We start from the raw sequence: 25,825 nt of genomic DNA on the forward strand, positions 1-25,825 counted from the left end.
ACTTACTGCCTTGCATCATGGGATATGGGGCTGCCTCGAGCTGGTAAAAGGAGTTCTCGAGCTAAAGCAAGTGCCGAGTCGGAGCCGAGGATCGGCTCCGAACCCATCAAGCAAGAAAGAAGGCGAGAGAAGACAACTAACATGGAACGTTATGGTAGGTACATAACTTCTTATTTTCTCTACTCTGAATAACTAATACTGTAGCAGTATTTTTTTGGAAGAGCCAAAAGCACCTAATTGTTTAGAGGAATGGAATGTGGTACATACAGGTGGGAATTCCTGTATGTATAAATTGTGTATGTTATTGTTGGCGAAGTCCAGTAAAAAGGACTGAAATAAAAACGATGCAGGAGAGAAGAACTCTAGATCTGTGTGACAAACTTGCAGGATGGCAACAGTTGGGATTGTCCTTGCAAGGATAATCACAAACCTCTCAGGTTCTGGTCAAGGACTTCAGAATACAAAACAGACCCTCAGCTGCTGCAGAGAGGGCCTGTAAATCCTCCACTACCACCCAAAAGGAGCAGTAACTAGCAGATTGCAGAGGGCATTCAAGCCTCAAGCAAGATTGCGTTCTTCAGCTATGAGAGCCTCTTATTCCTGAAGGCTGATCCCTCTACCACCAGCCTAGCAACTGCAGTCTCAACAACAATCTGTGAATGCCTGTTTGTTGGGGGGGGGGTGATCTCAGAGTTGCCCATGGCTTTGGGTGGACATCTCAGTTTTTATTATAGTGCTTAATGACAGAGCAGTTTACAAAAGAGAATACAAACAAGCACATTTTTAAGAAAATATAGAAAGCACCTAAACTATGTACTAAATAAATGTTAATATATAGAGAAAATAAATAAAATAAGTTTTAGTATATAGAGAAAATAAACATTATTAAGGTACTAATTTTAGTAGTAATGTTCAAGAAGTAAGATAACGGTAGTGATAAAATAAAATCTAAAGTTATGTCACAGTTAAAACAAGCACAACAAAATTCAGTATCTCAGAAGGCCCTCTCGCAAAGTGGACTGCATTCAGGCACCAAGCCACTTCCTCAGAGATCTTGTACTGAATAACCATAGAAGCTGCGTCTTCTTCAAAATGAATTTTGGTATTCTAGTCCTTCCAGTTTCTTCTTTCAAAAATACTTTCAACCCTTTGTAGGCTTCAGCAGCATCAACAGGCACATGTGGTATTATAAGTTCTGGGTCGAGATTTTCCAGGGTTCATACCCTCCTGCTGCATGGTACCTGGATGATATAGATGGACATGATGGACTCCTGACATAGCAGTGGCTGGGTTCCACATAAGTAGTTCCTTTGATTTTTATTTATTTATTGTATTTGTTTTCCAGGGTAGAGCACCAGTCTCCATGGGCCTTTTTCAGACTCAGCCAAGAAGCAGTGTCTGGTTAAGTGTCTTGCTCAGTCACACAGTTAGGCAATTGAAACTGAGGGAGTCAAACCTTCGACCACTGGACCACAGGAAACAGCTTTTTAACAGCTCCTTAATCCTCCAAGCCAACTGCCAGACTAGATTTGCTATGAGAGTCTGTCTAGAGGTGAATGTGGTCCATAACAAATATGGTGAAACCACCACAGTTGCCATTTTTTCTGAAGGCATGGCAAGTGCAAACCCAGGTATGGAGTGAGTGCTTTCTGAACAGTTAAACCAAATTTTAGTAATTACACAGATATGGATGTGTTCCAAATGCAGGAGACCTTTGAGGTCAGGAGTGATTGTTGAGACTTTTGGCATTGAGCAGAGCCATCTTAATGTGATACTGCTTTGTATTTGATGTGTTAGTTACATTGGGATGTCCATTAGCTGGACTCTGGGGTCAGCAAAGACTCTTTCATTATGTTGAGGCCTTGAAACAGGAAATGCAGGCCATTGTTTGCAAAGCAAGTAAGTCTGTCAAGCTTCTTGTCCCATACTGACAGACACTAGATCCCTCTAGTATGACAGCAACTATTTATCCAGTTGTTGAAGCCAGGTATGTCTTGTTTTGTATCTAGCCATCATTCCTGGAGAAGGAAGGAATCTACTTAGTACCAGAGTCTTCCCTGATTTTGTAACTTGCGTGGAGAGTTCTAACATGTCTTTCCAGATTCCTTAAGGTTTGATTTCATAAGTCTTTCTTCCCCTTGTGGACCACCACCAAGTCATAGTTATATTGTTAGGTGAAAGGGTCTTAAGGGCCCTTGAGATACTCGAGATCCTGAAAGACAACTCAGCATGACCCTTTGTCCAGCCTAGTAAAAAGAGAATTTTTAGTTGCAAAGTGGTCTGGTTTACTGAGGTAATTTAACTCTTGGTGACTCTGTTGATAGTGTGCTTGAAGGTGATGGGGTGTTGGATTTTTGGTGACACCTCGTTTTTATGGGTCTAGGAGGCTTTGGCAATAATATTTTTATAGTACCAATGTAGGACATTTTAATGTGCATTGGTGTAGTGTGTGGTGGATGTAGGCATCTCTCACAGTCCTTTTTTATGTTTTATTAATTTATTTAGGGTTTTTTAGTGAAAATGAGGCCTCCATATTTGTTAAGTATTTTCATCCCACAAACAGAATTTTTTGTGTTGGGTAAGAGTTCATGATCTTTGAGCATAAGGCAATTACTACACTAAGAACAGCAAGTGCTGTGAGGTTGGCAACAGAAGGTAAACAAGCATGGTTGACCTTCCATCTTGGTCCAGAGATTTTGAGAATTAAGTTGGATTACACTTAGTACTGTATGATATTAATGAAGTAGATAATGGACTGCACTGTGGAGATCTATGCTGATTTTTTATTGGGGGTTTACACATAGTTGGAAAATAAAACCAAACAAGTTTAATGTAAATAAATACAAAACAGTAAGCACTTTTGTCTCTTCTTACACTACTTCATCAGACTGAATAATGCAATATAAGACATCACTTAAATAGAATCACATGACAGAAATTAATGCTTTAGCTCCTTCTCAAAAAGGTAATAAAATCTTCACGGTTGTTTAGACCTGGTGGAAAACATGCATTTAGTCTCAATTGCCACAAATACTCGCACCATCCAAGTTCATCTTCTGCATTAAACATTCTCTTATACCACTTTACTTCATCCAATACTAAAAGCTTGAAATCTCAGTTTGTGATGCTTGCCAAATTCATTTCTGTCATCCCCCACCAACACTGTATGTTTATGCTGATATATTCTTTTGTATAGTTCTGTAGTGGCACGGCCCACATAAAACAATTTATAGGGCATGCATACCACTAAATACACAATACATTTTGATTTACAATTGTAACATCCCTTGATGGAAATATTCTAATTAATACAAATTTCATTGGCATCAGTAAAAATTTAAGTGGTGTCTTAAATTGGATTATTTATTCTGATGAAGTTTTTTATGATGATGAATGCGCTTACTGTTTAATGTATATTTATATTAAACTTTTTTGGTTTTATTTTCCTAATTTTTCTTTTGATCTAACTCAGTTCAGTTTGACTGTTTTTATTGATTTTGGTTTACACATAGTTATGAATTAAATGAAGAAAATTTGGTTTAGTTGGTAGGGGCATGCTCTCTGCCGGTGTATGAACTAATTGGGTAAATTAAGTTCATTTGTAGTGGTACACTGCCTAATTAACCTAAATTACTTCATTACTTTATTTAATTTGCAACTCTGACAAAGGACAGTACAGAGTTGCTAAGCTACTGTAAAGTATGAGCTGTGTGGACAACTATGGAGTGCTTTGGGCAGTGTAGAGTGGCTACAGTCTACTTAGAGCAAAGTAGAACAGCTGTGAAATACTAGAGGCTACTTGGAGGATATGTGGTAGACAGTGCAGCTTGTCATATAAATGCTGGTAGTTGGCTGCACTTCTGTGTATCTCTGATACTAACTCACAGGGAGACATGGCTAGTACTACGACAGGTAAGGTCAAGATGCGTGCACCAGGCACATAGTCATGTAAATATTTGTAGTTATAAAAATAGATCACAGGGAAACTTGATCCAGAAGCAAACACAAGTGCAAGGCATACAACCTTTTATTCAAACACAGTATAAAAATTACTCTAACTTTTGTCAGAATGATTTCCACAGGCTCATTTCTTCTTGATCCATGACAATTTTTATTCATTTTTAGGAACACTGACAAAAAGCCAAAACATTTAAATGTCACTTTTCTAGGTTCTGCAGCAATCCGAAGCCTAGAAATGGCTGGGTTTCCAGTTTACTCTCACTAGAGAAAAGCAGAAGCATTTATAAGCCAAATTACTAAAAGCACAAAAAATATGCAGCTATCACAGTAAACTAAGTAGAAAAACAGAAATATTTTTATCTTAGATCTTGCAAAGCTGGTATTTTACTTAATCTGGTAGAACTGGGTACAATCCAATAGAGTAAGTCACAGTCCAGTCATGTATATGTAAACCCTGTATTTGTAATTATAATCATTGTTACATGTTAAATGTGGAGCTTTTCTCCCCAGGCCTCTGCTGAAAAAGCATGTTTGCCCAGTTGGACTTTCCCAATAATCAAATGTAAAATAAACATTAAAAAAAAAAAAACAGCTCAGTGTGTAGCAGCTCATAGCAGATGAGCTACATTGTTATTTTCTTGCCAGCAGAGATGACCCAGGTGATTTTAGCCTTGGTTTAGTGTTGATGACAACAGCAGTTTATATAGTTCCATTCACACATGTGAAGATGTGGTATGGCAATGGACTGGGGGGTGTCTTTAATTATGGATCTTGTAGTGAAGTCAGACCCTTGTATGGGTTTTAGAGTGGGTTGATGGTCCCCACCATTCTCACCGTGCAGAACACATTGCAAATACTGATGGCAGAGTCCTTGCTTGTAGATTGGAGCACCTCCCAAAACACCTTCATGGGCCAGGGAAAGTTGACCTGACGAGAAAATGGGAGCACTTCACATAAGCTAGTTAGATCTATGGGCATTGTTTTCTGCCGTGAAAGCTGTGGAAGGGCAACTGAGACCAGAGCCATTTGTGCTGTGGTTAGATTAACTGGTCCATTAAGCGAGCAGTGCTTCTCATGCTTGTATTACTGTGCAGAGTAGAATTGCATGTATAGCTGATAAGAAGGCGTAATAATAAGTCATCACTCTTTTCCCTAACTATCATTCATGTCTCAGGGAGATGGGGAGTGGCAGCAGATGCACTTAGCATTCTCCCTGAGCTGCCACTCCCCATTCCTGTCCTGCAGCTGTAGATTTGTGAATCCCGTCTGGCAGGATCTTCTGAAAGTGGTGCATCCTGAGACTGGCCTGTTCTTCACAATTGAGCATGTGGTCCTCCTTCACAGCTCAGTTCAGTAGGGTAAGGGGATGTTGACGGTAGAGATTAATTTTATTTTCCCATGAATATTTGGATTGTAGAAACCTTCCACTTATCTGACTTGATCTAAATGGAAGATATTCTCCATTTGGACAGTGAATTGCCTTATGTCACATCAGGTAGTTAGTTGGTTGGTTGATTTGTATGTAGTTTTCCCTTATTTTAAAAGGTTATTTGACTTGACCTTTAGTTATTCCATTTTCAAGAAGTATGCTTGTGGTACCTCTGTAAGTCGTGACCTTGAAGAGGGCAGAACTTTAGCCCTGCACCTGTTGGTTAAGCACTGCCTTAAAAGGGTTCTGCAACTTTATCTGCCTTTACAGAATGTTTTTTCTTTAGACCTGAGCAGCATGTCTAAAAAGCTTGGCCTGCCTATTGAATTTTCCCATTAGAAGTCAGTGAAAAATGGGCAGTCCATCACTTGCACTAGGAGAAAAGAATGCAAATTCTCCCAAAAAACGTGCCCGTTATTTGATAGTAATGAGTGCCCATTAAGTAGTACCTAATCCCTCACCAAAGCAAATGCTCCCATTGTTGTGGAGTAGCAGATCATCAGTCCATCAATTGCGTGTGTGTGCGTGGACTCTACTAATAAATCTTGCCAGTACAAGACAGTGGTCAGTCCCTAACCCATCACTGATACTAGGCTTGGCCAGAATATCCAGTTTCTTCACATTAAACCTTCCAATTATAGGAGAGTGGTAGGTGCTGCACTAGTTAGTGATACTGAAGGGGGCATTGTAGCAATCTTTCAAGTACTATTTATCAGTGGCAGTGTCACTGTCTTTCACTCACATTCCTTGAAACAGACATCTAGCTTATTACCATTTTTCTTTGTACTCTATATTACAAGAGATCTGTGTTATAGTCACCCCCCTTCATTTAATTCTATGAATGCAATTTCATTATATTCACCCTGTATGTGCAAGCATGCAAAAACATCTGATCTGAAGTTGTTAATCTTCTTCCTATTCATCACTGATGGGTTCGGTTCCGAGCCCTCGGATCTGAGTCAGCCTTATACCAAGCTTGTGTGCACCAAAAACTCTCAAGCTAAGCTGCTACCCACAATGCCCTTTGCTCAGTTACCTCACATTTCGTTTGCCGCACAGCCATATAGCAGTGTTTCACCGACCTCTCCAGCCAAGTGTTTTTTTTGTAAATATTTAATAGTTTGAAAAAGTTTTTTCTTCCTTATAACTTGTTCTTGTTGTTCTATATTGCTACTGCTCTACCCACAGGTATTTCTCTCATACCATTGTTGGTAATTTCTTGGTATCTGTAACTTTCTACCTTTACACTATCTTGTTACCATTGTTGGCATTTACTTTTTCTCTCCTACATTTCCTCTCTCTGTCCCTTGTGTGCGAGAGTGTGTTTGGAATGTCTGAAAAGAAGTGAACTACAGGATTTAAACACCAAGAATGCAAGATCCAGGAGACCCCTGTTCAGGGCATTTCACTTTCCGAGTCTTCTTCGGATGTTCCCACCGAAGAACCTCCTCGGAAATGGGTGTGTAAGAGGAGACACATGGACTCCCTGGAGGAGTCACTCACAGAGGATACGGACTACAATGATGGGGAAGGGTCCCCATGGTCACCCCCTGATGATGTCTTCTTCGGGGACATCATGGAAATCTTGAAACAGAGGGGTGACTGGAAGTCCTCAACCTCTTCCTCAGAGGAATCCGTATTCCTGCAGGCCTTTCGCTCTCGGCCCTCTACTTCCTGGGTGACCCACCCTGCCGATGAGCTGGTTAAACTCATCGTGCAATGGGCTTGGAAGAACCCTGACTCCGTTGAGGCCATCCCCAGGAGATCAGACAAAGTACTCTCCCCTCCAGAGGATCAGCCCCATTGGTCCAGAGGCTTACCAGTGGATGCTATGGTGCTATCGGCTGCCACAAAAAAGGACCTCGCAGAAGAGAGTCCTGCTGTTCACCCGCCCAACAGAGAGTCCCGGGCAGTGGACAGGTTAGGGAAGCGAGTCTTTGTGTCAGCAATCTTTGCGGTTAGGTCTCTGAACTTTATGGCACATTTTACGAGGCTCCAGAGAGATCTTATCTCCGAACTCTCCAGAACCCTCGCGGGTCAAGTATTGGATGGAGCACGAGATAAGGTTGCTTCCCAACTTGCCACCCTAGAATCCATATCTAATTCATCCATGAGGTTGCTGTCACACGCAACCGAAGAAGCAGCTAGAGCTGCGGGTGCAGGAGTAGTCATGAGATGTCACGCCTGGATGTGCATCTGTGACCTCGCGGACTCCTTCAAGTCTTCCTTTCTAAATGCATGTATAGAGCCCTCAGCTGTGTTTAGTGTGAAGGTTAAGGATACACTAGCCAGGTGCGAGCAAGATGGGAAGACCTTGTCTGCCGTTGGCCTGCGCTTTTCCAAACCTCAGCGTTCATTCTCCAAGAACAAGAGGAGCGGAAAAATGTGGCACAAGAAATCTCAAGGTCCTTTCCGAGATGCACATGGTGAGGACTCCTCCAGAGGCAGAGGGGGTTCCAATAATGGAAGATGTCTCTTTCAGGGCAGAGGGGGTCCCCGGAACCAGGGCTCCAGAGATTCCTTCTCAGGTAGACCATATTAGCGCACCTGAGGCGCTGCCCGATTGCTTTCCTCTGGAAGCAGTCGGGGCACATTTCTCTCTGCACCAAGATGCCTGGCTGTCCATTACAAACGATCAGTGGGTGCAGAGAATCATTACCAGAGGCTACCATATTCCACTAATATCCTATCCAAGACCTCCAAATCCCTTCCTGATGTTCCACCCAGTCAAAGGGAGGAGGCAGCTTCCAAGATACGAAAGCTACTTCAAAAACGAGCCATCCAAAAGGTCCCCTCAGATCAGTGCAGATCAGGGTTCTACTCAAGATTCTTTTTGATGCCAAAGAAAACAGGGGACTGGAGGCCCATTCTGGATCTCCATCTTCTAAACAAATCAGTAGTTCAGACCAAGTTCCGCATGGTCACAATTCAATCCATCCTCCCCTATCTGCAGGAGGGTGTGTGGATGTGCTCATTAGATCTCCGAGATGCATATTACCATATCAAGCTGGACAAGCACTCCAGGAGCCTCCTTCGCTTCCGGCTGGGAGCCAATAACTACCAGTTCAGAGCCCTGCCTTTCGGTCTCTTGACAGCCCCCAGAGTGTTCACAAAATGTCTGGCAGTGGTAATCGTTCATCTGAGACTTCAGGAATTCCAGGTGTTTCTATGTCTAGACTATTGACTCCTCTCCGCCCCCACCAAGCGTCTCCTGGTCAGGGCCCTCCACTACACCTTGACCCTAGCGGAGTCATTAGGCATCACCATACACTGGCAGAAATCAAACCTCCATCCATCACAACAACTGGAATTCATAGGGGCAATATTCAACATGCAGTCAAGCCTAATTTCTCTTCCTCACCACAGGCTTCCGAGACTCAGGGCACAAGTTCAGGTGATACTCTGCCAAAGCAAGGTAGATCCTTCAAGCCTTAGGATCTGTGGCCGCAGCCATCCCCATAGTCCCCTTAGCCAGTTTACACATGAGATTACTACAATGGCTCCTTCAGGCCCAGTGGATACCCAATCTCCACCCCCTGAACTGAAAGATTCTCATCACCAACATTTGCATACAAGATCTCCTTTGGTGGATGCATACAGACGTACATATTTGGTGTTGTGTCATTACTTCCAGGTTCCACAGCCCAGCTCCACGGTGACCACGGATGCTTCCCTGATGGGGTGGGGGGCACTTCCAGGGGAAGTCAGTCCAAGGTCCGTGGTCCGATGTAGAGGTCATTTTGCATATCAGTGTCCTGGAGTTAACAGCGGTGCTGTTGGCGTTGCAAGCTTTTCATCCGCTCTTTCCGTCAGGAATGATTGCTGTCCAGTCAGATAACACGTCTGTGGTCTGGTACATAAACGAACAGGGAGGGGACCAAGTCTTACCCCCTTTGTCATGAAGCCATGAGAATCTGGCAGTGGGCGACAGCTTCCAACCGCTTCCTGATCGCAACACACATCCCAGGGAGCTCCAACGTGATTGCGGACAGACTGAGCAGATGCATACTCCATCTGCACGGGTGGTCTCTCAACCCGAGTGTGGTGACGGAAATTTTCAGTCAATGAGGCCAGCCATGCTGCGACCTTTTTGCCTCCCCTTCAAATGCAAAATGCAGCAGCTACTTTACCCTCTCCCCCCCTCACTGAGAGACGCTCTAGTTCACGATTGGCCCACGGGTCTCCTTTATGCTTACCCTCTGATTCCTCTGATTTCCCTCTTTCTGCAGAAGGCAATTCGGTTCAAAAGCAAAGTGATCCTCATTGCTCCATTTTGGACTCATCAAGTGTGGTTTCACTCCTCCGACCTCATCTGTTACGACCTCTTTGGATCCTAGACACTTGTCAGGACCTAATTTCTCACCCACAAGGGCTGACTACTCTGAATCTGTCCACCCACAAGCTGACAGCTTGGTTTTTCCACTTCCGTTAGTTGCCAGGCAAGTTCTTCACCTGTCCGGGATATTATTTTGGCTTCTCATAAACCATCCACCAGTAAACTTTACAAGGATAAATGGAAAAGGTTCTCTGTTTGGTCACGTAATCAGGAGCTAGACCTGTTCTCAGCCCCCGTGGCCACTATTCTTCATTACTTGGCTGAGCTGTTCAACAAAGGTGCCTCGGCTTCTACCATTCGAGTCCATCTAGCAGCTATTTCCAACTACTGTAACGGGTCTAAAGGAGTACCACTTATCTCCTCTCGTCTTTGCAAGACATTCCTCAAGGGTATTTTTCACAGCAGGCCTCCAATCAGACAGCCGGTGGAGGCATGGAATTTGTCCTGGGTTTTGCAGGATCTCTCTCTGCCCCTATGTGAGCCGGCTGCCACCTGTGATCTAAAATTCATATCTTGGAAATCCTTATTACTGGTGGGTATAACTTCAGCAAGACGAATTTCGGAATTACAAGCATTATGTATGAAGAGCCCTTGTCTGATCTTTCATCAAGACAGAGTACCACTTCGAACTAACCCATCCTTCCTCCCCAAAGTGGTTTCAGACTTTTCCATTAACCAGTCCATTGTGCTCCCTGTGTTTTTCCCAAATTATTCAAACAAGGGAGAATACTGCCTACATTCCCTGGATGTTCATAGACAATTACACTTTTATCTGGTCAGAACTAAATCATTCCACAAGTCAGACCAGCTTTACATTTCCTTTGCTGGCCCTAGAGTGGGAGGTGCAGTATCAAAAGTTACTTTGTCTAAATGGCTCAGGGATTGCATCACCTTCACATATTCACTTACAGAGGTATCTAAGCCGGGCCAAATCAAAGCTCACTCAACTAGGGCTATTGCAGCATCTGTTGCCTTCCACTCTAGCGCCTCCATGGATGACATTTGTGCAGCTGTCATTTGGGCTAAGCTCCACACTTTTATCAAACATTACAAATTGGATCTGATCTCCAGGGGAAGAGCGGCCTTTAGCTCAATGGTTCTCAGGAATGTTCTTCCATAAGGGCCTCCCAGTTTCTCCAAGTAGCTGGGGACTCGGTCCCATCAGTGATGAATAGGAAGAAGATTAATAACTTCACATAAAGAAGTTATGTCTTACCATAACGTTCCATCTGAGTTGTTGATCTTCTTCCAGTCATCACACCCTCCCACCGACCCCCTCCTAAGGTTCCTGGCGGATCTTCAAGGTCTTCGTGGTGTATTAGAGTTTTTGTGCAGAGATGACCCCTGGCTTATTCTTTCTCTATATGTTGCATGCAAACTCGAGCTGAGGTAACCGAGCAAAGGGCATTGTGGGTAGCAGCTTAGCATGAGAGTTTTTGGTGCATGCAAGCTTGGTATAAGGCCGACTCGGTTCCGAGGGCTCGGAACCAAACCCATCAGTGATGACTGGAAGAAGATCAACTCAGATGGAACATTATGGTAAGACATAACTTCTTTTTTCTTTAGAATATAGCATTAATATGATGGTTGTAGTTGTTGAGCATATTATAGCCCCATGTCATTGATCTAGGTGGGAGAAACCTTACTACAATCGCAGATGGCCCAAGATCAATTAGTGGCTGGGCACAGAGTCCAACCCACTGCAGTGCTGGCATCTACAGGAGAGAAAGGCACAGATGCAAATCATGCAACATATGGGCTGGGGATGTCTGTCTGGTTCTGGCAAGATAAATGCTGTTGGTAGCTTTCACTGGGCATGTTCAGGAACTTGCATACCCATAGGAGAAGGCTTTGCAGGCCCTCACATCTATAAGCAGTTGTCACATGGTAGGGTGGAGTTAGGCCCATAACAAGAAAACTACAGGTGGTTACTTTGAATGATGTTTTCTTGTAATCAAATCTTGATGTTCTTCGTGTTTCACTGTTGCAGTCATTACATTTGGGTTATCTGCTTGCACTAGCCCTCAGTCGGCCTGATTAACAAAGTCTTGGGTCCTGCGTCAGTTGCTGTCCCTTCTTCCATGTCGTCAGGTCGTCGGGGGTATAAAACATGTAGCTGACACCATTACATCAGGCTTTCTTGCCCGAAGCAGAAGCAGTTCGCAAGTGCCGGTTGGCTGACTCCTTAAATTTTCATTTCGAGTTTGAGAACCGAAGTCTTCAACTAAAGCTAGGTACACCGTTGGGGAAACTTTTTCTTGCTCCTTACCAATGTCAGTAAAAGTTAATAATTGCATTACTTGTGGAAAGCAAATACCTCATAAAGATTTTCTTTCGTATTGTATTCCTTGCCTAGGCCCTGACCACGACGTACCTTGCTGTCGGTTTTGTGCTTTATTTAATCAGCGCACTATCTGTCGTCGGTATATTTTCGCCTGTTAATATTTTGGTTCTTGGTTTAATTATCCAGAAATGTCGTCGGTTAGCCATCCGACTACTGGGATTCAGAAAAAAACGCAAAGATAAAGACAGAGACAGGCCGTCGAGGTGCAAAACTGCCGACGATGCTTCTCCTAATCCAATTGCCAGTTTGCCGGTACTCAGTGAGGCGCTTTCGCAGTCCCTGATACCCGCTACTTCTGATTCGCAGGGCTCTACTGAGATCCATTCGGAGTCCGGTATGCCGCGAGATGCTACAACTATGGAACCTGCAGATGTCTCTACCTTGGATAGATCCGGAGCTGCTGTGCAGGCACCAGCTTCTGAGGGTGTATTCAGGCCTATGGACTTGCATATTAAACCGACGCCTCCTTCTTCTTTTAGGCCTAAGTCTCGAACCATGCCTAAAGAACCGACATTCAGGCCGCATGCTCAGGCCTCTATGCCTAAAAAAACAAATAAGAATGGCTGAAGATCTTATAACTCTAATCAGGGGAAGCCAACCCCCCCTTCTAAGACACCTAGGACTGAAGTTGTTTATGATTCTTCTGACTAGGATTCTGATTTTTCTGATGATCAGGATTTGCCCTTATCTACTTATGAGGATTCTGATGCAGAGGACTCTATTCCCTCTGCTTCCCCTCCAGAGGATTTTTCTTTTTGTGAAACCTTACATACTCTAAGGGAGCATTTCCACTGGGAAAGCCAGGATTTCTCTGATTCAAAAAAGAGGCTTAGGGATTTCTTACTCCTGCCTCAGCATAGGCCTTTAGCTATTCCTTCTATACTAGACATTGTTGATAATGCTTTTTCGGAATCCAGGTTGGCCCCTGATTCTTTGCCTCTTGCTCCCAGAAAACCTGACAGATGTTACTGGGTACCTGATTCACACAATTTCCTTTTTAAAAGTCCTATTGCGGATCCAGAGACTGTTTCACAGGGACCCAAGGGCATTAAGGCTTCTACTGCTAAAAGTCCTACCCCTTCTGATAGAGATTCCAGGGCGCTGGATAGATGGGGTAAGATTGTTTACACTTCTGCAACCTTGGCCATTAGAGTTTTAAGCTGCCAGTTTCATATGTTAAAGTATCAGAACATGTTATTGGATTGCTTAAACAGAAAATGATGTTGATTCCTGACTGTGTGGAAAATAAAGGATTACAGGATTTAATGCATTCTGCTGAACAGGTTGGAAAACATACTTTGCAGTGTGGATTTGATTCATTAGAGGCCTCTTGCATGGCTGCTGTTACTGGGTATGTGCTCAGGAGGCATGCTTGGCTTAAGGAACAATCTTTGCCCGGTCATGTTAAAGCTAAATTGTTTGATGCTCCCTTAAATCAGGACCGCCTGTTTGACAACAAGGCTGAGGAAGTTCTTAAAAAGATGGAAGTTAAAGCTAAATCTATGCAAACTGTTAAAGATTTCTTTCAGGTTCAGCCTCCAAGATTTAGTACACACTGGCCCTCTAAGAATTGGTCCTTTCCAGCCCCTTCCAGGTCTTCTGAAGCCAAACCCAGACACAGCAGAAACCCAGGTTTCAGTCCCAGGGGGCTCACAAGACTAAGCAGTGTGGGGGGGGGGGGTTCCGCACCCAAATTAGGGAGCAGTAAGACTCCCCCTATTGGAAACTGTCTCAATGACTTGCCTTAAAAACTTCCAAGCACTTCCCAATTGAATGCTCCTTTAGGCGGAAAGATTGGTCTGCAGGCCAAAAACTGGGAACTCATTACCCAGGACAACTGGGTTTTAAATATAGTGTCCCAAGGATGCAGATTTCACTTCCACGCCTTACCAACACCAAGCAGGTGGCCAGATCTACCCCCAAGTCAGTGGGCAGAGGCCCAGAATCAAGTACTCTCTCTCTTGAGCATGAGAGCTATTCATTTGGTACCAGAAGAGGAAAAGGGACAAGGTTTCTATTAGAGACTCTTTCTTGTTCATAGGTTCATAGGCTAGTACTAGGCTAACTGCTCTTGCGAGCCATTTTAAGCCTAGCCAGTTATCCCCTGTGAGATTCAAACCCTGTACCTTGTGTTTGTAAGGCAAACACCTTAACCATTAGGCCACCCTCCCAACCTTTGTACCCAGAAAAGGCAATATATGGCATCCTATCCTGGACCTTTCTACTCTAAATACTTTTCTGGTGATTCCAAAATTCAAGATGCTGACACTTCACCAGCTGCTTCCTATGCTAGGCAAAGATGCATGGTTGGCAACACTAGACTTAAAAGAAATATACCTGCACATCCCTATCAGGGAGTCTTGCAGAAGATACCTACGCTTCAAAGCAGGCTACATGCACTATCAGTTCTCTGCACTGCCCTTTGGCTTATCTACTGCGCCCAGGGTATTCACAAAGTGCCTAGCTCCAGTCATTGCATCTTGCAGGCAAAGAAATATTCAAATATACCCATACCTAGACGATTTTCTAATTCAGGCAGAAAGCCAGGACATGCTTTTGAATCATCTGGCCTTTGTTCAAAGGGTATTGACTTGTCTGGGGTACTCCGTAAACAAAAAGAAATCACAACTGGTACCCTGTCAACAAATTATATTCCTGGGAGCAAGCTTGGATACAACTTCCCAGATGGTTTTCATCACCAGAGAAAAGGATTCATTTGACAACCTACTTCAAACAAGTGGCCACAAAAACCCAGTTATCTGCAAGGCAAATAATGCAAGTCTTGGGGTTCATGGCCTCCTGCATTCTTCTAATTTCATATGCAAGGCTGCATATGAGGAAACTGCAGTGGTATCTCAAAAGCCTATGGTGTCAACATTCACAGGATTTAGAAGCAATGATTCCCATCATACCTTGCCTACGCCTAAAGTTCCTTTGGTGGGCAGAGGCCTGCCACCAAAACAGGGGACTACCATTCACACTACCCCCTGCCACTCAAATCTTAACAACAGATGCATCAGAATATGCATGGGGGGGGCTCACCTGGCAGGGAAGTGCATTCAGGACAAATGGAACCCAAGTCAAATGCACCTACACATAAATCAAAAGGAAATGTTAGCTGTACAGAATGCTCTGACAGCCTTCAAGGACCACATTCTTCCAGGACAACTAATGTTAAAGACAGACAACACCACGGTCATGTGGTACATAAACAAGCAGTGGGGTACACACTCTTACCCACTCTGCAGACTAGCCATGGCATTGTGGAACACAGCTTTGAGCTACCAAGTGAATCTACAAGCTCAATTCCTGCCAGGAAAACTAAATACACTGGCAGATGGACTAAACAGAAACCTCATGGACCCACACGAGTGGAAACCGGAACCAAGGATTTTCAACATGTTGACAAGCAAATGGGGGAGCCCAGATATTGACCTGTTTGCCTTCCCGTAGAACCATCAATTGGACAAATTTTGCACAAGGATTCCCCACAAACTAGCTTGAAAAGTGGATGCTGTATCCTTCAGCTGGAAAAACCTATCAGTTTATGCCTTTCCTTCTCTGCCTGTGTTCTCCAAGGTACTACTAAAGATCACACAGGACAAGCCAAGGACGATTTTAATTGCACCAGACTGGTACCCCCTCTTGCGCAGTGTGTCACGCTTGGCCCCATGGCACCTACCTCAGACTCCTTCCCTGTTGTCTCAGCAAGAGAACCAGATTCTGCACCCTCAGCTGCAAACCTTGACCCTAGCAGCCTGGCTAATTACCTAATCTCTCCTTCACCAGCCCTCAGTAAATCAGTGATGGATATCATTTAGAGGCTAGGAGGCCTAGTACTAGAAAATCTTATGCTGCACAATGAAAAGGATTTTGTACCTGGTACCAATCTCAAGGGATGAGCGCAGCAGTGCCCGATTTACCACAGATTCTCCAATATTTGACTGAGATGCTTCATAAGGGCTTGTCCTTTTCTTCCATCAAAATTCATGCCTCAGCCATTTCAGCTCATTATAGCACAGAGCTTCCACTCTTCTCTCACCCACTGCTGAAGCAGTTCCTCAGAGGGGCCAAAAATTTGAGGCCACCCAGGAGAGCTCCAACTCCAGCCTGGGACCTTAACTTTGTCTTGGAGAAACTCACTCTTCCTCCTTTTGAGCCAGCTGCTACTGCAGATTTAAAATTCCTTTCCTGGAAAACAGTTTTCCTTTTAGCAATCACTTCTGCAAGAAGAGTATCTGAATTACAGGCCCTTATGGCAGTGGAGCCTTTCATCATCTTTCATGCGGACAGGGTGTCCCTCAAAACCAAACCCTCCTTCATGCCCAAGGTGGTATCCAGTGTGGCTCTTAATCATTCCATTCATTTGCCTACCTTCTTTCTTAACCCACAGAACAAAGGGGAATGGATACTGCACTCCTTAAATGTTTGCTGCAGGGACAGAGGGAAAGCTATATCAAAGCAAACCATTTCAAAATGGATAGGCCACTGCATTCATTTCTGCTGTAAGCACCATGGAAAACCTATCCCACAGGGCATCAGACCCCATTCAACCAGGGCTGCTTCTACCTCTACAGCCTTTCTCAGGGGCTTGCCTACAAGGGACATCCTAGAAGCTGCTACCTGGAGTTCTGTGCTTACTTTCACCAAGCATTATCATTTGCCAATTTTCTCTAAATCCAGAGCTGGTTTTGCCACTGCAGTCTTGCAGGGACTTGTAGCTGGTCCTAATTCTACTTAAATTCCTCCTCCCAACCTTAGCTTTGAGAATCTACCCAAATGTAATGACTGCAACAGTGAAACACAAAGAACATAGTACAGTTGTGTACATTTACCATAAATGTAAATGTTCGAGTGTATTCACTGTTGCAGTCCTGGTTACCCTCCCTACAGCACCCTTTCTTCTTTTGGCTATACCTCTACTCTCACTCACTATGTTCAAGAAGCTTTTTGGTGTATTTGCTTTTTTGTTGGGGGTATATCCTTCTATTATAGATTTAATTACTTCCCATTAGGGGGGCACCTGACATCTGGGGCAAGAAAACCTGATGAAATGGCGTCTGCTGCATGTTTTATATCCCTGAAGACCTGACGTCATGGAAGAAGGGACAGCAATCGACGCAGGACCCAAGACTTTGTTAATCAGGCCGACTGAGGGCTACTGCAAGCAGATAATCCAAATGTAATGACTGCAACAGTGAATACACTCGAACAGCTACATTTATGGTATGTGTACACAACTTTACTTTCTGCAGGTCACCAATGGGGCATTCAATTGTGAGAGGGTAGATGGTTGCCAGGAAAGGGGGAGGGGGGGACAGAAAAAATTTGTATTCTGAAAGTATGTTTCCTATTCACTTTGAGTTGTACTTTTTTGCCTGATAAAATTTCCGTAATGTGATACATGATGAATGTTGTACTGACTTTAACTGAAACACGAATAGTCAGCCTATTTTAATTTACTCCTTTGTTTAATTGAACAGGAGTGGAAGTTTTTCCTTAACCCCCCCAAAACTGAGCAGTCTCAGAGTTAGTACGTTTAGAGAAATGGGTGTACAGGGGAGTTTACTTCCTACAAAAATACTTTTGTGCGTTTAGTCAGTATTGGCAGTGTAATCATTTCATTAATTTGTATTATGATTTTTCAGAGTTCATTTCTTAGGCCATTACTAACATAAACCAACAGTTTATGTTAGTAATGTGAAGTGTTAATGAAGAAGCATTATAAAAAGACCCTAGCAAGGTTATGGATATAGATATTACTGATCACAACATTTTTAAGCCAGAGTTTGTTAGCAAATGCAACAACACCCCCATCCCCCACCCCCTATGATTTTGGAGATATTTCCTCTCATTTACATTGTACCTTACGGATGTGATTTCAGTTTTTATTTTTTATAGCTATAGATAAAAGTACATTTTATCATTCCAGCATAGTTCGCTGTTGCTACCCAAATAAACTTCTCTGCCAGTTATAGAGGTCTGTATAGCATGTATTTATAATGTAAAATCATAACGAAATTCTTTGTTTTGTGCTAACAATCTGTTACCAGAACTGCATGCAGGTGATTGATATGAAGCTTGCACAGACTTATTTTTTATTAAAAATAACTACTCTTTGTACAGGTGCTGTGTCACCAAATGTTGTTTGCTTACATATTTTGAAGACTGTCTCCACCTCTTCTTGATTTTGGAAAACCTAAAATACATTTTATTCACGCATCATCATACCTCAGCAGGAATTATGACTGTTCTAATTTTAATGTTGGGAAAGAGTATTCCTCCTTATACTATTTATGCAATAAAACTGTATTGTAGAGTTGACTGTGTTTTGTTGATAGCTTGCTGTGGCATTTTCTTTGGGACTGGAGTTCTTTGCCAGGGTCTCCTTTTACTTGGAAATGAGTACCTCTGATTTGAAGCTTACTGCTGATATATGGCATGTTTGTCGTTATGGAAGAGGGAGAGAAAGTGATATAGGGTTGACTCTGAATTCATCAGTACTTGCAATAAATGGAGTGCCATGTCTGTAATGGCAGCTGGCAGATTTTAATACTATTTTGAAGTTAAGGATAGTGGCCGCTGCAAACATCATCCTTGCTGAAGCTGTTCATTGTTAGCTCTTCCTCATGGAATACCCATTCTGGCCACAGGTACTTCTTACTTGCTTTATACCACTCAAAGATGATATTATCATGGGTGTTATCACTGACAGACCCAGGCAGGAGATGTTCCATTCCCTTGCTTACCCACTTCAACCTGTTTTTGTGATATGCAAGTATGCAGTGCTGATTTATTCTGCTTCAGTTCTTTCTTTGTGTTCTAGACACTGAAACATCTTTAATTGTGATTAGTGTAACATTGAACAGTTACACACCCTAGTACCCCCCTTGAACAAAGAACTTTTCCTTAGGGTGCTTGGGCCTTTTTTTTCTGCACTGCTGACTCGCATCTCTTTCCAGACAGATGGTGCACAAACCATGTTCCTTGCATCTGCGGGGCAGTCATCTATTTTTTCAGTGGAATCATTATCACTGATCTGATTCGTGATGCTGAGAAAAAAAAAGCATAAGAAGCAGACTGGAAACTGAAGCAAAAGTTACTACATTTAATTACATTTTTGAGATAATTTCACCTTAATAAACGGAAGTAAATGTAAATAATGCCATAGTCAACATTGCTGAATTATATATACCAAGCCTTTTTAAGTACCATTCATGTTGAGTTGGTACACTGCACCTAGAGTAATGCATGAAACTTCTCAAGGGAGAAGTGCTGCTGCTTTAAGAGCTAATGTTTTATAATTGTTTAATAAATAAATGGAAGACTGCTGACTAGACTAGGGAAATGGTATCCCCGTGTAAAAAAATACTTTTGAAGCGGAGTCTTAGATTAAAAAAATACTCCACCCTTAAATGATTTTTTGCCATACCTTTTTATTCACTGCTATACTAAGACAGCAGAATCACTTTGTCTTGAATTATATCTTAATTTCTCATACATCAAAGTTTGGCCTGACAAATTGATGTGAGAATTTTTTTTTTTATTGTCTTTTTCTTAAAATGCAGTCTGTAACCCCTTTATGTGACTCATCCTAGATGTAAGGGAGTTGTTTTCCTGATTTAAAGTTTTTCTTTACATTTTTGCACTTACTTTTGGCACCATAGCATAAATATATTTTCTACATTTCTCAATAACATTCTTTGTCAAATATGCTACTATATATATATATATATATATATATATATATATATATATATATATATATATATTATAAGTATTTGCTATGTTGATATCACTGGATCTTTTATTGACTTTTTGTGAACTTTATCCCCAAATGATGTCAACACAGGGATAGTGTGAGAATAGACTTTAATGAATTTACTGCAACACCTGCTTGGAGGTATGTCCATTAAAGTCTGAGGGTGCATGCAAACCTTATCCCAGCAGTGATGTCACAAAGAGATAAAGTTTATTTATGTGGGCAGTTCCTTTGTCTTTTTAAAACAAGCTAGCCAAAAAAGCTAGGGGTTTTGCTAAGTGCTGAAGTTTGTAGTCCTTAAACAATTGCCAGGTCTTCAGTGTCCTTATCTATCTGCAGTAACATGGATAAAAGCAGCTCTTCACTAGTCAAACAGTAGAATGCATAATTTATGTAATTTTGCAATGTAACTAACTTATCCCTGTTCTTCATATAACTATCTAGAAACTACGTCTTTGGAAAAGATTTTGACTTTAGCTGTTAAAATGTGCATTTGACTGATCTCGGCAAGACAGTCTTAAGATGTGATAATGTGGGTGGTGAGCAACACTAAGCATTACAGAGAATAGGTGTCTATATTATGTGATTGAAGAGACAACTCTTCGATCACATAATCGACACAAATACAGCGAATGCTGTAAACAGTGAATGGCCCCGTCCTCAAATATTTTCCTCGGGGAAAAAATTCAGTTGGCTGTTATTGGGAATTGCCCATTTCTTCAATGTAGAGCGATCTCGGAGTTTGTATATTTAGTTAGGGGGGTGTGGGGGCAAAGCCCTCCACTTGATTAGTGTTTTAAAATTTGTTTTTTATTTTATGGCCACGTGAATTTTTTCCCCGAGGAAATAATTAGAGGATGTCACCATTCGCGGTTTACAGCGTTAGCTATATTTGTGTCAATTATTGTGTGTTCGAAGAAGAGATTCTTCTATCACATAATATAGACCCAGAGAATAGTACATCTGACTGTGGTCAAGCAGTCTGATGCAGATTCCTTTCTGAAATAATGTGAAATTTGAGTAGGCGAAAGAAAAATGGTGAAAACTTCATGACGTATGGCAAGGAAAAAACTTGAAATTAAGAAATCAAAGGGCACCAACTTGTTTCTAGACATTAAACATCTAGTGTTATTTATAGATAGAAAACATAGCTGTTTAAGTTAATTGTATTAGATGGTGAAGTTCTCAAGTGTTGTAGTGTTTCATATATTCTATGTTTATTTTCTGTTGCTCTGTCCTACTTTTCATCTCACTTATTCCATTTTTCTTTCTTTATATTTATACATTTTTAACTAGATAAGTGCTTTGGTCCAAATATAATAGAACAATATTGTACAATGAAACTAAGAATCAAGTAGTAGTAATAACTGAAGCACATATTACATTGATCTCCAAAAATTGCATTGCTAGCAGTGACAATACATAGTAGCAGTGAACACATAATGATATGGTATCATCATACAAATGCACTGAATTACTAAGTGCAGAGCATACTAGATTAGCAGAGATCTATTTATAAATGCATTTGGAGTGCAGGGGGAGTAATAGAGGTAAATAACAGAAAAGAATAGAGGTAAAATGAGCAAGAATGTGGATATTGTAAAAGGTGTTAACTAATTTAAGGGTTAGTATAATGAAATTGAAACTGTGACTTGGGAGAAGGTTATTTTTCACCTGCTTTGTATAGTGATGTATAATATTCTGTTTCCTTTATTAGGCCACCTATGGGAGATTCATACCAGAACAGTGCAGGAGACAGCAGCTACCAGAACAGTGGTGCAGGCCAAGACTTCTGGGATACCTTTGGCAACTCTGATAGTAACGCAGCCAAGAAGTCGCCAAGCTCCAACAGTTGGACGTATGCTGAGAATTCTACAGAGAAGAAAAGTTCAGAGAGCTGGGAGAACTGGGGTTCTGAAAACTTAGCCACCAACAAAACCAGTAACAGTGATGGCTGGGAAGCTTGGGAGAGTAATTGGGAGAGCCTGGAAAGTGGCCACAAGGCCAAAACAAAAAGTTCAACCAAGAAAACAGAAACAGCTAAAGCCTCTGAAGGAGATGGGTGGGCTAATGCAGACTGGTAATACTCTGTAAGAAGCAGAACCCTCTAGAGTATATTACAGAAATCTGAGTAACTTGACTGACTTCATATTGACATGCTGTTCTGTGCACACTTTACTTGTTCCCTTCTGCATCATCTATTAGAAGGAAACTGATGAAACCTACATCATCCAAGAGCTTGTGGTATCCCTTCTAGGCTGCTAATATGGAGTGCTTGACTTGTTATGAAGAGCTTGGCTGAGCTGCAGGGGTGATAGACAAGTTTACTGGGTGTGAAAGGGGCAGTTTGATACCTAACTAAGCATGACACCACTCCTTGAAACAAGACTACTTAGAAGCAATTTATTTTCAAGAGGCAGAGGCTCTTTCTTTCAGAAGATTATGTTGTACATTTCCATTTATTGTGTTGTGTGACGGCCTTTTCCTCCCTACCTCATGTTGTGAAGGGAGGAGACTGTTTTATCCTTTATTCTGAGTACTGAACTTTAAAGTTCGGTGTCAGTAAATTTATAGTTAGGTCTTTGGCAGTAAGATATAGAATTAGTTGCTGGGTAATTTCCAGATAAAAATCACATCGTAGGTGCTAACAGGAACCATTTTTCTCATTAGCTGTGATAGAAGTCTTAAAGAGCTATCCACCATACTGAAGTTATTAGTTGACCTTATAGGCAAGTGTAATTAGTGGGTTTTACCTAGCTAACAAAGTGCACACATCAAAGAATGCTTTTTTTATAGTATTCAAGTCCTAAGACTGCGTGCGCCTTGCCAGTATACACCCTCAGGCCTTAAAAAAAGTTAAAACAAATGTACATATCCACATGCTACCTGATAAATGTCGTTAAAACTGATGTGTGGATCAGGTCAGAACAGTTTTTGTACCAGAGTGCAGAGCTTTAGTGGCCCATTAATGTCTCTAGAAGTGGGTACACATTATTACTGTGGAATTTTCACTAGGCTACCATCAGTGCTTCCCATATTGATTGTCAAATTCTACTCAGTGGGAAAGCTATTTTGTGCATCACTTGTACGTGTTTGCCCCATTAGTTTACTTATTTCTGATAAGATGCTGATTGCTTCATATTTTGATCATTTTTTTCAGTATTCACAGACTTGTTAATTTTAAAAACAGGGTTTTGCATATAGCTGCTTATGCCTTGACTCATCATATTAGTAGCCTTGGAGAGATGTGCCACAACCAAAAGGAAGTAGCAAGAGCAGTTTATCATATGTCATCAGTCTGAAATTAAAGACCAGTTACCTCAAGATTTTAAAGACACTAAATGAAAAACTTTTCATAGCATATTCACTTTGGAAGACCATACACTCCTAAATTTGAAGTGGATTATGTGCAAAAAATGTGTTCTTTCAAAATTGACTCGCAGATTGCAGATAAAAGGCAGACCATGTGACAGTTAAATGGATGCTGTATTCCATTTTAATACAGACTGAAATGGTGAACCATCTTGGGGCAACAGCTCAAAATCATTAGCAACTGTTCTTGCTTCCTGCCTCCTTATAGTCCCTTTGTACTGGTGATTATGTGATATTTCTTCCTGTTTTACATTTTGTGAAAATACTTAAATATTTGTGAAACCATACTTTGGGTATATGATGGCACCCTTCAGGTGTATTGCAGTAAAGTTAACGTAGTATGTGTTGCCTTCAATCATGAGCTGAATTCTAGTAGCGGCTGAGGATTCTTGTTTTCCCTTAAGGAGTCCCACTACAGGATTTGTAGTGATATGCTGGTAAAATTAATTTTGGTCATAAAGCAATAGTATTATTCATAATTTACATTGTAACTGGAATTTGTTAATGAATCATTCCATCTAATGAAAAATGTATTTTATTCAGTCAGCATTTTTCCATCTTGGTGAATCCCTTCATCCATATTCCAAGTTTTAGTGTAACTTTTTATAATTAAGTTTCCAGTGGTTGTCAGCTGTGTTTGAAGCTGAAGTTATTTATTGTTTTGTTGCTATTCTGCATGGTCCAGGTTGTGTCTGGAAAGAGTCCACTGTGACAAGCATACCTACCTGGTTGTCAGAATAAGATCACACTGAATGGGCAGCTGTGCTGAACTAGTGTGTTCTGCTACAGAGGGGTTCCATTTCTTATGATCGTGTCCCAGGGACTGGAACTTCTCAAGTGCCAGAATAAGTATTGTTTCAACATAAAGCTAATTGTCTGGTTTATTTTTAATAGTGCATGGATGGCACCCAGATAAATAAAAATTTGTAGTAATGCTGTATACATTGATTTTTTTTTGTGTTTTTTGCTTTTTGTTTGTTTTTTATAAGACTATACTGGTTGTTTTTCTGAATGCTTTAGCAGTGGTTGCCTTCTCTTTTTTTTTTTTTTTTTGCAGTGTGCAATGCAAGTGTTCAGCATGCACTTAAAGTGTAGATGATTACTAGTTTTTCCTTTTGTGAGATGACTTTAAAAAAAAGGAAGGAGGTGGTCCACTTCCACCTTCTTTAATGAAAACATTTGTCATTTAGAAAGTCTTTCGCATTTCACTCTGCAGTCAAGATGTTTTGGCCATCAGTACTTCCCAGATGATCCAGTTGTTTGCAGTTAGGAGTACTGTTGGAGCCATCGTGAGAGGGATAGGAGTGACCATGTTGTAGTTTTCACTTGTCCTCCCTTGGGAAGAGCTGTATTATCTCACCCATCTCTGATTTTGCCTCATATTTTGCCCAGTCCTTCATAAAATTTTTGATTTTTTAGAAAATCGAGGATTATAGTCTGTCATTAACACCAAACATTAGAGTTTCATACTTATTCTTCATATAATGCATGTTGATGCAAAACCTTTTTATCTAATGTTGTCAGTCTTCATTCTGTCCTCACTATTGGGTTTGGATCTGATTGTCAGATCTGACTCAGCCAGTGCTAAAGCTTGCAGATACCAGATCTCTCAAGCTTCTCCCTTACCCACGATGCACCCTGCCAAATACCTCGGATCTCATTTCCCGCTTCTATGTAACGGACATGGTCTTACCAGTCTCTCTTGAGCCTTTCGGATAAGTAAAGATTTTTTCTTGAAAACTCTATTAAACATTTTTCTCTCCATAGTTTATCTTGTATCATTTTTACTGTTTGTGGTTTACAATATTTCTCCTTTCTGTTTTCTCCCTTGCCCTTCAACTTCATTGTATTTTCGACGTGCCATTGTTGGTATTTCCTTGCCTCTTCTTCTCCTGTACTGAACTTGAGGGTTGTAATCTTTTCATCCATTTTTCTTCAGTCTCCTTCATACTTGGTACTGCTAGATACTATTGTTAGTACTTCCCCCTTTCTTACAACTTGGTTGTAGTTCTTCTTAACATTGGTGGTATTCCTTCTAATTCCTTCTTCAGCCTGTTTAAAAAAAAAAAGTTGCTTACTATGTTTTCATTTTCTTAGCTACTCTATCCATGGGGACATCCTGTACTGAAACCTCAGATTTCCTCTCAGGTAATTTTCGAGCACCTCAGTGAGATCAGGAACAGGAGAGCTACAAATGCTTTGTTTAAGCACACTTTAATTCATAAAATGGCCAAGTTTACATTTACAGTTATTGATAAGGTCCAGAGCCAATGTTTATTTAAAGCTGGTTGGCACACTTTACTAAACTATAAGGAATCAGGTAGGATTATTTGGCTTGTTTAAACCTGGCCTTAATGAGTTGTTATAGTTTCTTAACCAACCAATGATATTCCTGAATGCTAATGATGCTTTTGATTTAAGGGTTTGGTAATTTCTGTTGTTACTAAGCACTGAGGAAGGCTGTTGCCAAAACCAGTATGCTTTTTGTCTTTTGAGCTACCACAATAAACTATTTCTGAGTTATCACTCTCCTTGTGCTGGACCTTTCTAGTTTCTTCAGGTATTCCCTTTGGTTTGGTCCGTGCACATCTGTATGCGTGGGTGCCTGTATTTGCACTCATT

The 25,825-nt window shown here is 41.5% G+C and overlaps 1 protein-coding gene across 5 annotated transcripts in view; it reads left to right on the forward strand.

Annotated features, from left to right (window-relative positions):
- Positions 1–24,143, forward strand: part of ARFGAP1 (ADP ribosylation factor GTPase activating protein 1) — an 800,187-nt gene extending 776,044 nt beyond the window's left edge. For all 5 annotated transcript variants that reach the window (XM_044089896.1, XM_044089898.1, XM_044089899.1 and 2 more), the window contains one exon: positions 21,549–24,143. In XM_044089896.1, coding sequence (XP_043945831.1) covers positions 21,549–21,915 — 367 coding nt within the window. In that variant the 3' untranslated portion in view covers positions 21,916–24,143. The remainder of the gene's footprint in view (positions 1–21,548) is intronic.
- Positions 24,144–25,825: the final 1,682 nt, after the last annotated feature.

Source organism: Protopterus annectens, chromosome 12.part0 (genome assembly GCF_019279795.1).
Source record: "Protopterus annectens isolate FY-2018-M chromosome 12.part0, PAN1.0, whole genome shotgun sequence".
Taxonomy (NCBI): Eukaryota; Metazoa; Chordata; order Ceratodontiformes; family Protopteridae; genus Protopterus; species Protopterus annectens.